Below are 11,870 nucleotides of genomic sequence, written 5' to 3'. Positions count from 1 at the left end.
GCATGAAATAATAGAATATCAATAAAAACATTTTTGAATGCACAGAGGAAAATAATACTGAAGGGGACACAGTGATTTTGTTATTACCTCGTTAAAGTTAATATATCTTTCTTTATATGACAAATTCAAAGTTTCATATAGGATCTCATTCTTTGTATGTTGAAATGTTTGTGTTGGTGACTAAATCCATAATAAAACCCATTGTTTTTTAAAGATCAAAGAGAGAACTTGTACAGGGAAGGATTTAGGTTGTAAGAAAGGAAGGATAGAAAATGGAAAAGGATAGGAAGGAAAACACAATGGATGATAGAAGAGAAAAGAACTCTATTAATAATACTTTTAGGATCCAACATACAGTTTCTATTTTCATTGCCCTCTTCCTCACTGCCCTTCTCAAATAGGAGATCTGTGAATATTTATGGATGCCTGGTGTCCCGCTTTTCTTTGCATGGTTGGGAAAGCCCAGGTTCCTAAGAGAACAGGAGGATATCAGGCAGAACCTTGGTGTTCTGACTGAAGTGATAGAATACTTGGCTACAAAAGCTTCTTTATTTGTAAAAGCCTGGGGTGGGGGGTAGGGGGAGGAGAGGCAGGACATAAGAACTTATGGATCAGCTTTTTAGGCTCAAGGATCCGAAGGGAGAGGACTGCCTGCAGGGGCATCTGGACAGATACGCTTGAGAGGGGGTGCCCCCTCGGAGTCTTCAGTCTCCCCCACAGCTGCCTCAGGTACAGGGGGCACTGGTTCAAAGACTGGGTAAGCTTCAGGAACCTGGGGAGGAGGAACTAAGGATAAGTTTTCCTACATTCCAAGAATTTTGCTCCTCTCTCCCAGCCCTTCCACATCCCTTATTCCCTACTCCTTCAAAGCCAGGCATCTTTCTTCAGCCTTTCTTACCTCAGCCTCCAATAACTCAGGCACAGGCTCTTCCTTGGTCAGCATTGGGGGTTCATCTGTCCCACTTATAGTCACACTTCCTGGTTCTGGAATAACAATGAAGCAGGTCATCCTAGGAAACAAGGTGCTAAAGATCACAGTGGGAAACCAATGCAGTTGTTTGAGTTCTTACCTCTTTCCTGACCCAGCCTTGGAGGCTGGGCATCTTCAGGAGCTCCATCTGGCTGGGCAGCAGGTGAAGCTGGTCGACTAGGCTGAGGAGTTCCCCCTGGGCTGGGCTCTGTGCCCTTCTGCAGGGAACTCTCTGAATGGAAACTTTGATTGCTGTTCTCATCTGCTGGGGGGGGAGAGAGGCTGGGAGGGATGGGCTTGGGTGCCTTGGCTCCTTCTGCTTTAAGATCTCCTCTCCCTTCCCCCACCCAAGACTTCCATTCTCCTACCCTCCAGATGCCCCTACATACCACTGAGGTCAAGCAAGATAAGGGGACCACCCCCTCTCGGACTGGCTCCCCGACCCCTCCGCTCCCTGACTCGGGGCCTTTCAGCCCCACTTCCCACCCGTCGACGTTCCTGCAGAAGGGAAAAGGAAAAGGAAGTTCGAGAATGGTAGAAAAAGGAGTGAATTAGTTAGGAGAGGGAATGGGAAAGTTTCCCAAGAAAGAAAAAAGAGTAAGACCCTGAAGGAATTCAGCTCTTTTCAACAAATATTCATTAGACACCTCCAGTGTTCAGGGATTTGTGCTAAGGTATGGAGGGAATAATTTTTTTTTTTTAATTAGAGACTAGCCCTCTAAGAGCTGTCCAGTTATGGAGATGGGGACACATATATCAATAATCCAAAAGAATACATAATCAGTTCATTGTGGACTTGCAAAGAAGATTCTACGGATTTGGAGGAAAGGAGGTACAGCTATTACTTCTGAGCCCAGGGAAAATTTCAAATCAGAGGATATATTTGAGTCGGGCTTTTAAAAATGAGTAAAAATTCAACTGGTGAGAAGGGAATAGGGACATTTCAGGTATAAGAAATTGGCAGGAAAGCATAGAGGACAGAAAACAGTCTACTTTGGCTTAAGCAGTCAGTAGAGATGGAAGAAAGCTGCAGGAGGGAAGTCTGCAAAGCTGAATGATGCCTAGTGGTGGAGGGCCTTGACTACCAGGCAAAGGAGCTTGACCTTCAATAGGTAGACAATCTGAAACTACAGAAGATTTTGGGCAAATGACATGACTAGATGTGGCAAGCCATGGGAAGAGGGGGAGGGAAAACATCTGGCAGCAATATGAAGGATGGATTTAGAGACTATTGCAATAACCCAGAGAGCCTGTACTAAGGTGGTAGCAAATAGAAATAGGAAGGATAGGACTGATGCAAATGTCACAGCAGACCTTAGTAACTTATAGGCTATGAGAAGAAAGAATCCGGTAGTTAGGGGAGACTGGGATAGTGACACTGAGAAAAACAGGTAAAGCAGGGGAAGGATCTGTAATGTTACAAAGAAAAGAAAGAAAAGGAATAGAGAAGCAATGATGTTGAAAGGGAATTCTCTCACCTCCTCATGTGGGTCCACAACAGGCACCCACTTGTAGATACGGAGGGAAGTGTCTCCCACTGTCACCCAGCGTTTCTCCCTGGGGGTGGTCCACAAAGCCAGATCAGCCAGAGCCAGAAATTCAACACACACACACACACACACTCTCTCTCTCTCTCTCTCTCTCTCTCTCTCTCCTCTCTCTCTCTCCTCTATTTCTCTCTCTCTCACTGTTCTATGGCACAGCTATCTTTGGAGAAGAGAAAAACAGCAACCTGGTGGGATATACCTAGATACCTAAAGCTTTGGAGGGTGGTCTTTCTGAGACCCTCCTACTCCTCCTCTCACTGTTACTGCCATGTTACTGTCCCACATCCCTTCCCCTCCTCCTTATCTCAAACCCAACCTTCCAGTCCCTGGGCCCCGTTCTCACCATCTCCGGACCTTTTCGATGGTTGCCATCACCTTCTTGATGTCATCCTTGGCCCGGCTCCTGGTCTCAGCCCTCACTGTCCGGCCCGCCATGGGAATTGAGGTGTTGCTTCTCCTGAGGCCCACCTGGCCTGCACTAGGGACCCTGACTCTGCCCCTCCTGGACTCCCCGAATCCCTCTCTCTGAGTCACTTGATGCTCTCCTCCCCTCGAGTTCCCTCTCTGCCTTGCTCAGTTTTGCCTCTTCCTTCCTTCCAGACTCTCCCTTTCTCCCCTTACCCCTTGTTCACTGGCTTCCTGTTTCCCCCACTTCTCAATCTACCCGGCTGTTTGTTTCACTCCCTCTCTTCCTTTCCCTCTTGGTTTTCCATCCTGTCTTCCTGCTTTAAATTTTTTTTTCTTTTCTCTCCTCCCCGCTGTCTGTCGTCTTCCCTTCTCTCTGTGAGTCACTCTTCCTGCCTCCCTCACTGTCTCTCCTTCCCTTTCTTCTGTTCCCTGTCGTCAGTGTCTGTCTCCCTCTCTGTCACCTCTCTCTGGCTTCTTCTATGAGCCCGCCCCTACCCCAGCCGCCCCCTAGTTCTGCTCTGGCTTGGGGATTTCCCTGCTGCAGCCAGGAAACCCAGGAGCAGCAGTCCCCTGGACCAGACACTCCGCCCCCTGTCCTGACTGCACTTCCCCGCCCACCCTGGCTCCCCCACAGCGCCCCCTGCCCTCCAGAGACAGGACTAGGACCTGGCAGTAGAGGCGGGGGCAGGGCTGGGGGCAGGGGGAGGGGGAGCTCCCTACCCGATTTCAGTTTGAGCTCCTTTGACTGCCCCCTTGTGCCTGTAGAGTTTTCTGCCTCTGTGTGCATGTGAGAATAGTGTGGATCTGTTGGCAAGTATGTATCATTGTGGGCATTAATGCCATCCGGTCTGTACATTCTTGCTGAGCCTGTTTGTGAGGGTCCTTCACTCACCGTGCACAGCATCTGTGGGTGCTGGTATAATAGCTATAATAGTGGGGCTGTGCCACGGGCCTGAGTGTTTGTGGACACCACTGTTTCATCCCTCTGCGGACACCCTAACCATACTATATTAGGTGTCCTTTTGAAATGTATCTGTCAGTTTTCTTGCCTGTATCTAGTTGGTGGCATTTAGATGTGTTTGTTCAAGCGTATGGTAGTAGATCTATTGGTGTATTGCACATACCTATGACTGAAACTCCGGTTTCACCTTCCATATCACCCTCTAGAAGTCTCTTCCCCTCCCTCCCTCCACCCCTGACTCCTGGGGGTAGTAGTTCCCTTGATGTTTCCCCAGGAAGCTATCCAATAGGCACATTCTTCGAATTCCAGGCATGCTAGTTCCCTCCCTGAACCCAGGAGTCCTCCTCTTCCTTCCCCCCACCCCCACCCCAACTCCTAGCTTCTTTCCTTTAACTGCCCTCTCAGAACTTTAACAGTCCCTGCCCCTTTGCTGCTGGGTGACCTCATCAGCAAGGTGACAGTTGTGTCCAGTTCCTAGACTAAGAGAAAAGCTGAAACTCTGGGAGGGAGAAACCCTGAGATCCTTAAGATTTCTATCTACTCAAGACCTATAATACCCCCTCTAGGGCCTTACTCCACTCCTCAGGGCAGGGCTGAAAGGTGAGCTCAGGGCCCTGGAATCTGGGCTTGGGGTGAGGTGGGGGGGAGTTTGGGGGTGGGCCCTGATTGGTTGATGGTGGACCACGCCCCCTACCCCCCTTTTTCTTCCCTCCTTCTTCTCTCTGGGCAGGGGAGGAGGGGGCATGTAAGGGAACCGGGACCAGCCAGGGGACGGAGGGGGCCAACATGAGCCAGAGGGAGGGAAACAAGGGTAAGGGACTTCTGGGTCTTGGAAAAATATCGTCTAGAAGAGAAAGCTGGGAATTTGGGCAAGATTGCAGGTTAATAGGAGGAACACGGTTCGGACCTACAGGTTAAGTGCCCAGGGCTGTATTATAATGTCTGTGTTCTAGAAAGAAGAGTTTAGTGACTAAAGAGCAAAATTATGGATTCTAAGAAAGGAAAAGGACCTGATTAAGAAAATGGAGGAAGGGCTTAGAGGAGGAAACTAAAAGAATAGGACTTCAGGTGAAAGTGGTACTATAGAAGTGAAGTAGACACGTTATATGTTGGAAAGGAGAAAAGAGTCTAGGGTTGAAAATCTTAGGCAAAAAATACCAGCTTCTGACTGAGGAGTCAAGTCCCAGAATCTGAATTAATGTAGCAAGGTCAATGTCTAGGTGGGGGACAAGGTGGGGGAGGGTAGGATGCAAGGAAGATCTTTGCTCTTTATACAGGAGAACCAGAGCTAAGCTACCTGAGTTAAGGGAGGGAGGGTCTTGGGAAGAAAGTTGGGTGGTTGTGTGTGTGTGTGTGTGTGTGTGAGAGAGAGAGAGAGAGAGAGAAAGAGAGAGAGAGAGAGAAAGAGAGAAACTGAGCAGGAAAAGATATAGAGCGATAAGCATTTGAGGCCAAGCATGGGTTAAAGAACTTGGTCACCTTTGCATGTTGCTTCCTTCTTACTAGTCCTGCCCCTACAATATTAAGCACCATGTGCCTAGTGTCTGCTTAAGTTCTTTGCATTCTGGGAAATGTAGTTTTCTCTTAGGCAAGTGTAAAAAAGATCCTGGGCTTGTATTCAAGTGTTTTCCATACCCTAGACTAGAACAGGGATTCTAAACCTAAGGTCTGTGAATTTGGTCCCCCCCCCCCACCTTTGTTTTTTTATATTTTGATGAGCATTTAAATATAATTAATAGATATTATATTTTATACATGTAAAAACATAATTCTGAGAAGGGGTCCATAGGTTTTTCTAGGCTATCAAGAGAGTATGACACAAAAAAATTAAGAACTTCTGTCCTAGAATCTTCCCTTGTTGCCTTTGGGGGTGTATACAGAGGGATAGATTATAAAAGAAACTTAAAAATTAGACCCTTGAATAACTGAACTCCCAATTCAGAGCAGTCTGAGGCCAATTCAAGTTATTAATCAACTTGTCAGGATTCTGAACTGTAGTTGGTTTTATCAGAGAATACTTCAATTATAATACATACCCAGGATTTGTGATTATCTTTAATATAGTCATTGGAGCCTCCCCTTTGGATCCCCACACCTAACCTTGTACTTTGCTACTTCCAGTCCTTATAGATCAATTTCTCCTTTCAAATAGCTAGGGTAGAAGAAAATAGTATCGTAGCCCTAATTGTCATAAGGTGAAAATGTGGAACCAAGTTATGAATTAGGTACTAAAATAGTATGCTATGGGGGGAGGAGAGACCTGAATTTTGATCCCTCCTCATCCCTCCCCTGTCCCCTCCAGTGGACTTACAGTCCCATTCCTCGGCCTCATCTTTCCCCCACCTTGAGGCCAAGATACGTCAGACCCACAGCCTTGCAAGGCTCCTCACTAGCTATGCTGAACAACTGCTTCAAGAATATGTGAGTATGGAGGTGGGAAGTGATGGGGTGGAGGAGGGGATGGGGAAAGATGGAGAAGATTGTCCTATACACTGAATTATTCAGTTTTAGAAGCAAGCCCTGGAAAAACCATCTAATCCAACTCTGCCGTTATACAAAAGAAACTAAATTCTCCAGAGTTAGAACTAGGATTAGAGATTCCAGAGCCATTGATTCTTAGGCTAGAGTTCTTGATACCAGACCAGGCTTGGCTTTGTTTTAAAGGATAGACAACTTTAAAATTAGGAATAAGCAAGATCAGAACTCATTCCCATGTATATAAAAGAAAATCCACTTTCTGTCGGTTTTCCATTCAGGTCAAGTTATTAATCACTAAAAGCTGTATCTTTTCACTGCATAGCAAGCTTCCTTCCATCCCACCTGCCTTACTACCAGCTTTCCCTGAGAAACTCCTAGTGCTGATGAGAGAAACATACAGGCACAAATGAATTGGTGGAAGGTGGGAGGGAAATTTTATGCCACGCATCCAAATTCAAATCTCAGTGATCCATGGGCTATTCACTGTTAGAGCATTACTGTTTTGGACTATCTCTGCTGTAGGATCTCCCCATTAACATTGATTTGGAGAAACTGCAGTCCAAGTCCCAAAGAACTAAGTTCTATTTCTGGCTCTGTTTACATATGTTGTGTGACCTTGGGCAACTAAATTATCCCTTCTGTGCCTCAGTTTCCTATAAGATTACTCCAGATTTGAAGATTCTAATCGGAATCCAGCCCTGCAAAGGGGAGCATTCCCCTGGGAAGGATAATAGACATCCATATTTGGAGGGAGGAGAGGGAAGAAAAATATTGTGTTATTGGTAAGGAAGACTTTTATAGCATAAAGAGGATCAATTTCCCTAATGAGAACCAAGCAAGAGGAGCAAAGAGGCCTGGGAGGCTTCACCAAAGCTGGTAGAAAATAAGGTGATTTTATAGTATAAGTGGTCCCTATTCAGGGGAGTTGCTCTTGCCTGGTATTTTTATAGAAGACTGGGGATCTGTTGCCTTAAATGGGATCCTCCAGGGAGGGTCTATGCAAAGGTAAGAAATGATTCCTAACACCTCTCCCAACCCTTCCCTTACAGGTCCAGCACCAGGGGGACCCATTCGGGCTGCCCAGCTTCTCTCCCCCAGGGTTACCAGTGCCTGGGCTGAACTCCCCGGCCCCAACTCGTTCAGGGCTCCCTACCCTTGAGCGGCTGCAGCTTGATGCAGCTGCCCTGAACTCACTGTCCCCACTTCTGGATACCATCTGCCACCTCCAGGCTGACCTCAATCCTTTTGCCTGTAGGCTCCTCCGACGGCTAGAAGATGCCTCTCACCAGTCAAGGGCACTGGGGAGTGCTGTAGAGGTTGTTCTGGGGGTACTAGGTGCAGCCCCAGGGCCCCCAGGGCCCCACCCCATTCTTCCTGAATCTCCTGGGGTCTTCCTGGTTAAGTTGTTGGGCTACCGGGTGTGTGGTTTATACCATGAGTGGGTATGCTGCACAGAAGGTGACCTAGACCAGTTGATGCAGGAAGGGCTAGGTTGAGAGAGGGGCCCACCTTATCCCACATAGTCCCCCTTGGAAGGGCCACCAACTAGCTTTCTTCCCACCCATCTTCATTTTCTGTCACCATCCCTTCACTAGCATACCCCTCCTTTTATCTCCATCTCTGAGATTCTCTGTTTACTTCATTTTCTAACTGTGCTTCTCTGTTTTGGATTAGGCCCTATGGTCAGTCACTATCTGCTTAAGATATCACTATAGAAGAAAGTTCCAAGACATTTCCCCAGAGGAGCCTTCAGCCTAATTACCTCTGAAGCCCACATTGTCTTACCCCTAAATCCTACCCTATCCCCTCAAGGATCTCTATTGTTCCCCAAAGCCCTAATCTGCCTTATTACCCCCTCTATTTTTCCTTTCTCATTCCTCTAATTCCCTAATTCTAGAAAACAGGCTATGACATCAGTGAAAAAGATCCCCCTGAAAAGGAGATTTTTATTTCTGAAAATAAATTAATTTTTTTGTAAATTAAAAAAATAACCTTCTGTGTACAGTTCTTGAAGTTGGGAGGTACAGTGTCAAGGGGGAATTGGGCTTATTTCTTGATACAGATTAAACACAAATTGCAGGAATACAGCATAAATATGGCATTAAATAAAAGAACTCAGATCCCTAGGCAATGACATCCTACTCTGAGAGCCAGAACATGAAAGACTATTGGGTGGAAAAATCAATATGATTTGAAGAAAAAGTAAATGTTTGATACTAAACACTAGAAAATAGCTAACAAAGAAAATGCAATGGCATCTGTTAAGAAACAGCAGGAGCCCAAAGTCATGGGGTGGTGAGGTAGACTTAATGAGGAAATTAATCCCTCTAGAGGTAGGAAGTAAAATCCATTCACACAGGACATCATATCCTGTACTGCACATGCCCAAATAAGTGAGAAAGCTTAAAGTAACTTAAGTCTCATCCATTCAGAATTGACCCCAAAATATCTGCTCACACCCCTCTACAATGGAGGTCCTGCCTACACTGCCCGGGCACAGCCAATACCACTGGAATCCCTACTGAGTAGGAACACTGGGGGGAATCATCAGGCCAATGGCTCCAGAGGACAAATTAAGAGGCATGGCCTCATGGCAGCTGGCTTGCCCCTTAGGAACAGCACACTGCAACTCTTCCTTTCAAAAGTATGCAGATAATAGTTGCCATTTCATACAGAAAGTCCAGCTTGTTCCTTATGCCACATATTTGGCCTTAAGAAGAGCCATGTCCCGCACAGCCCTGTCCGTCCAGTGTCCATATTCCCGGGTCACCACATAGCCTCGACATTTCCTCTCAAATGCAGAGGCTCCAAAGGGTGCAGGTCCAAGAGCATCCACTTCAGGAGGAATGGATACCCCCAGGACAGTCATAACAGAAGCCATATTGCCCATCAGGCCCTGGGCCCAGAGCCTTGCAGCTGCCAGTTGAGACAACAAGACAGAACTGCCAGGGTTAAGGTCAGCCTGGTCATCATTCACAAGCTGAAGATGCTGGGCCAGGGCTGAGAAAGCACCTCGAGTCTGGATTAGCCTCTCACCATCTCCCAGGCCTCTCCATAACATAAAGGGGACAGCTGCAGGGGGGAGGCTGCTCAACTGGAGCTCAGGGGCTGAAAAGCCCGTGTCACTGAAGGGACTGCCTTGGTACTGGAGCTGTGGAAACAGAGTAAGCAAGATACTCGAGTCACATAGGGCCCTAGATGGAAGAGGTTCAGGACCCAGGTGAAAGGATTTAGGTGATACAGTGGATAAATCACTGGAGTACAAATCCCACCTCAAATACTTTCTAGTTGTCTTCTAGAAGGGCAAGTCACTTAACACTTTGCCTCTGTTTCCTCAATTGCAAAATGTGGATAATGCCACTCACCTTGCAGGATTGTTATGAGAATCAAATAAGATATTTGCATAGTGCCTGACAAAAAGTAGACTCTATATAAATGCTTATTCCCTTCCCTTTGAATTTCTACAACCATTGAATCCTATGAATGGAAAGGACCTTAGAGATTATTCAGTCACAGGATTCTTAAGATGGAAGGGGCAAAAGGATCTTCTACTCCAACTCATCCTGACATGAGAATCCCCTTGGACAATAAATAGCAGCTGACATTTTTACATCCATTTCAAGTTTGCAAAACATTATACATACATCATCATGATTGATTCTCAATACAACTCTGTGAGGGAGACACTTTATGTGTCACTATCCTAATTTTATAGATGAGGAAACAATGTAAGAGAGGTAAATTGACCTCTTCATGGTCACACAGCAAATGTTAAGAGATAAGATTCAATTCCTGTTCTCAAATTCTCAGTTTGTTTGTTTGGAAGTAATTGGTATTAAGTGACTTGCCCAGGATCACACTGCTAGTAAGTTTCTGAGGTCAAATTTGAAATCAAGTCCTCTTGACTCCAGAGCCAGTGCTCTATCTACTTTGCCACCTACTTGTCCTGTTCCCTAATTCTAAGTCAATTGTTTCTATTTTATCAACTACCTTTTTTTTCATTTTAATTTAATTTTTTTAATAACATCCCTCACAAGTGATCAAGCTTCTGCTTGAAGACCTCTTTTGATATAGAAACTTACTCATTGTAGAGGCAGCTAGTTCTGTTTTGGACAACTCTAATGGTCAGACAGTTTCCCCTTCTATTCGGCCTAACTTTAATATTTCGCCACTTCTACCCTCTGGGAGTCAAAAAGATAAAGTCTAATCTTTCTTCCACATAACAACCCTTCACCGAGCTCTGTTCTTCCAACTCTAGCCCAATAAATATATAAAATCTGTGTTAACTTTCAGTTTATAGAGAAGGAATCCAAATTCCAGAGAAAATAAATAACTTGCTTACCCACTTGGTAGGAGAGCTGGGACTAGAATCTAAGATATGCTGGTAGCCATTTTAACAACTAGCTTTCCAGGAAAATAAATGTAGGAATGAACATTTAAGTTTAATCTGAACTGTCAACATTTTCTCCATCATTATCTTAAGTCTAGACAGTCAACAAAACAATAAATCAGGCTCTGGTTGTAACCATGTGCCAGTTTCTGAGGTGTAAATGCATACACTGAAAATTTCATAGTTGCATTTCAGGAGCTGGTGGGAGCAGGCTCCAGCATACCTATAACTAAAACCCAATTCTGACTGCTAATAATCTCTGTGGCAGGTATTGAGGTAATAATAAAAATTACAATCTGCATTTATATTTGACTTTATAATTTTCAAAATGGAGTTGTGACTTTTCTCTGGATCCCTTCCCTCAGTTTTCTGTTCCTAAAATCTCCTTTCTTTCCTCTACTGAAAGCTTCTCTTTGACATCCCTTACTTTTCCCCAAAAGGAAGAACCCCTTTCTTGCAGTCTCATCTTATCTCCAGTGTAAGAACCTCCTTCCACCTGGCCAGCAGTCCACCCTCACTCACGTAAGTCTGCAGCAGCACTGAAGTGTTCTTCTGCATGTAGAGGGCCAAGTTATAGGCTTGGTTGATGGGGTCAGCCAGGGATAATGGGACACCCAAGGTAAAGGGTTCCAGCAGCAGAGACAACAGGCAGGGGACAACTGGTTGAAATACAGAGAGAAAGTCAGAGGCAGGTTTGAGACTTCTCTGTGAGGATCCAACCTCCATTTCTTCAGAAGGCAAGAGCCTTGTCCTATAAAAATTCCCAGCAGATGAAGAGAAAAAAAGACAAATCTCCCCAAACCAGGCCCAAAGGCACCTGCAGACAGTTCCCTGAAAGAATAGACAGACAGACGTGTTGAACAAGCCCTCCTGGCTCTCCCTCCGATTTCTGAGTCCAGATGCTCTGTCCCTCAGGTCCTGTGATTCAGGACTTCTGTCCTCCACAAGTTCAGCTACTTACCTAGTAGGTTGGTCATGTTTGTTCCTCTTTCCTTTGCTCTCTGTCTCTAGGTCCCAGGGGCACCTGTTCTCCCTGGCCCTACCCTGAGGTCCTTTATACCTTTTATCCCTGAGGCTTTGGATGGGACAGGCAGAGGACCACACCCTGGAGGAGGG

The 11,870-nt window shown here is 45.8% G+C and overlaps 3 protein-coding genes across 4 annotated transcripts; 1 reads left to right on the top strand and 2 right to left on the bottom strand.

The window, feature by feature from the left end:
* Nucleotides 1-304: 304 nt before the first annotated feature.
* Nucleotides 305-3,526, bottom strand: BCL7C (BAF chromatin remodeling complex subunit BCL7C). Of its 2 annotated transcripts, none has more exons than XM_012542875.3 (6): nt 2,861-3,526; nt 2,449-2,527; nt 1,360-1,468; nt 1,071-1,235; nt 899-984; nt 305-772 (listed from the first exon to the last, which is right to left on the bottom strand). In XM_012542875.3, the coding sequence occupies exons 1-6, from the start codon at nt 2,950-2,952 to the stop codon at nt 626-628; spliced, it is 678 nt and encodes a 225-aa protein (XP_012398329.1). In that variant the 5' UTR covers nt 2,953-3,526; the 3' UTR covers nt 305-625. The 2 variants fall into 2 exon arrangements, with proteins under 2 accessions (XP_012398329.1, XP_003761659.1); XM_003761611.4 differs by having other exon boundaries at nt 1,071-1,232; nt 2,861-3,524.
* A 1,059-nt stretch (nt 3,527-4,585) lies between these two features.
* Nucleotides 4,586-8,355, top strand: LOC100928781 (cardiotrophin-1). The gene is made up of 3 exons (XM_003761591.3): nt 4,586-4,697; nt 6,189-6,307; nt 7,414-8,355. Exons 1-3 carry the CDS (start codon nt 4,673-4,675, stop codon nt 7,858-7,860), a joined length of 591 nt encoding a protein of 196 aa, XP_003761639.1. The 5' UTR covers nt 4,586-4,672; the 3' UTR covers nt 7,861-8,355.
* Nucleotides 8,356-8,782: 427 nt separating this feature from the next.
* LOC100935199 (cardiotrophin-2-like) lies at nt 8,783-11,519 on the bottom strand. Its single transcript, XM_031949379.1, has 2 exons — nt 11,277-11,519; nt 8,783-9,515 (listed from the first exon to the last, which is right to left on the bottom strand). The coding sequence occupies exons 1-2, from the start codon at nt 11,478-11,480 to the stop codon at nt 9,057-9,059; spliced, it is 663 nt and encodes a 220-aa protein (XP_031805239.1). The 5' UTR covers nt 11,481-11,519; the 3' UTR covers nt 8,783-9,056.
* Between the last annotated feature and the right edge of the window lie 351 nt (nt 11,520-11,870).

This window comes from Sarcophilus harrisii, chromosome 1 (assembly GCF_902635505.1).
Source record: "Sarcophilus harrisii chromosome 1, mSarHar1.11, whole genome shotgun sequence".
NCBI classification, from domain to species: domain Eukaryota; kingdom Metazoa; phylum Chordata; class Mammalia; order Dasyuromorphia; family Dasyuridae; genus Sarcophilus; species Sarcophilus harrisii.
The sequence above is the reverse complement of the archived record's forward strand: the minus strand, read 5'-3'. Positions and strand labels throughout refer to the sequence as shown.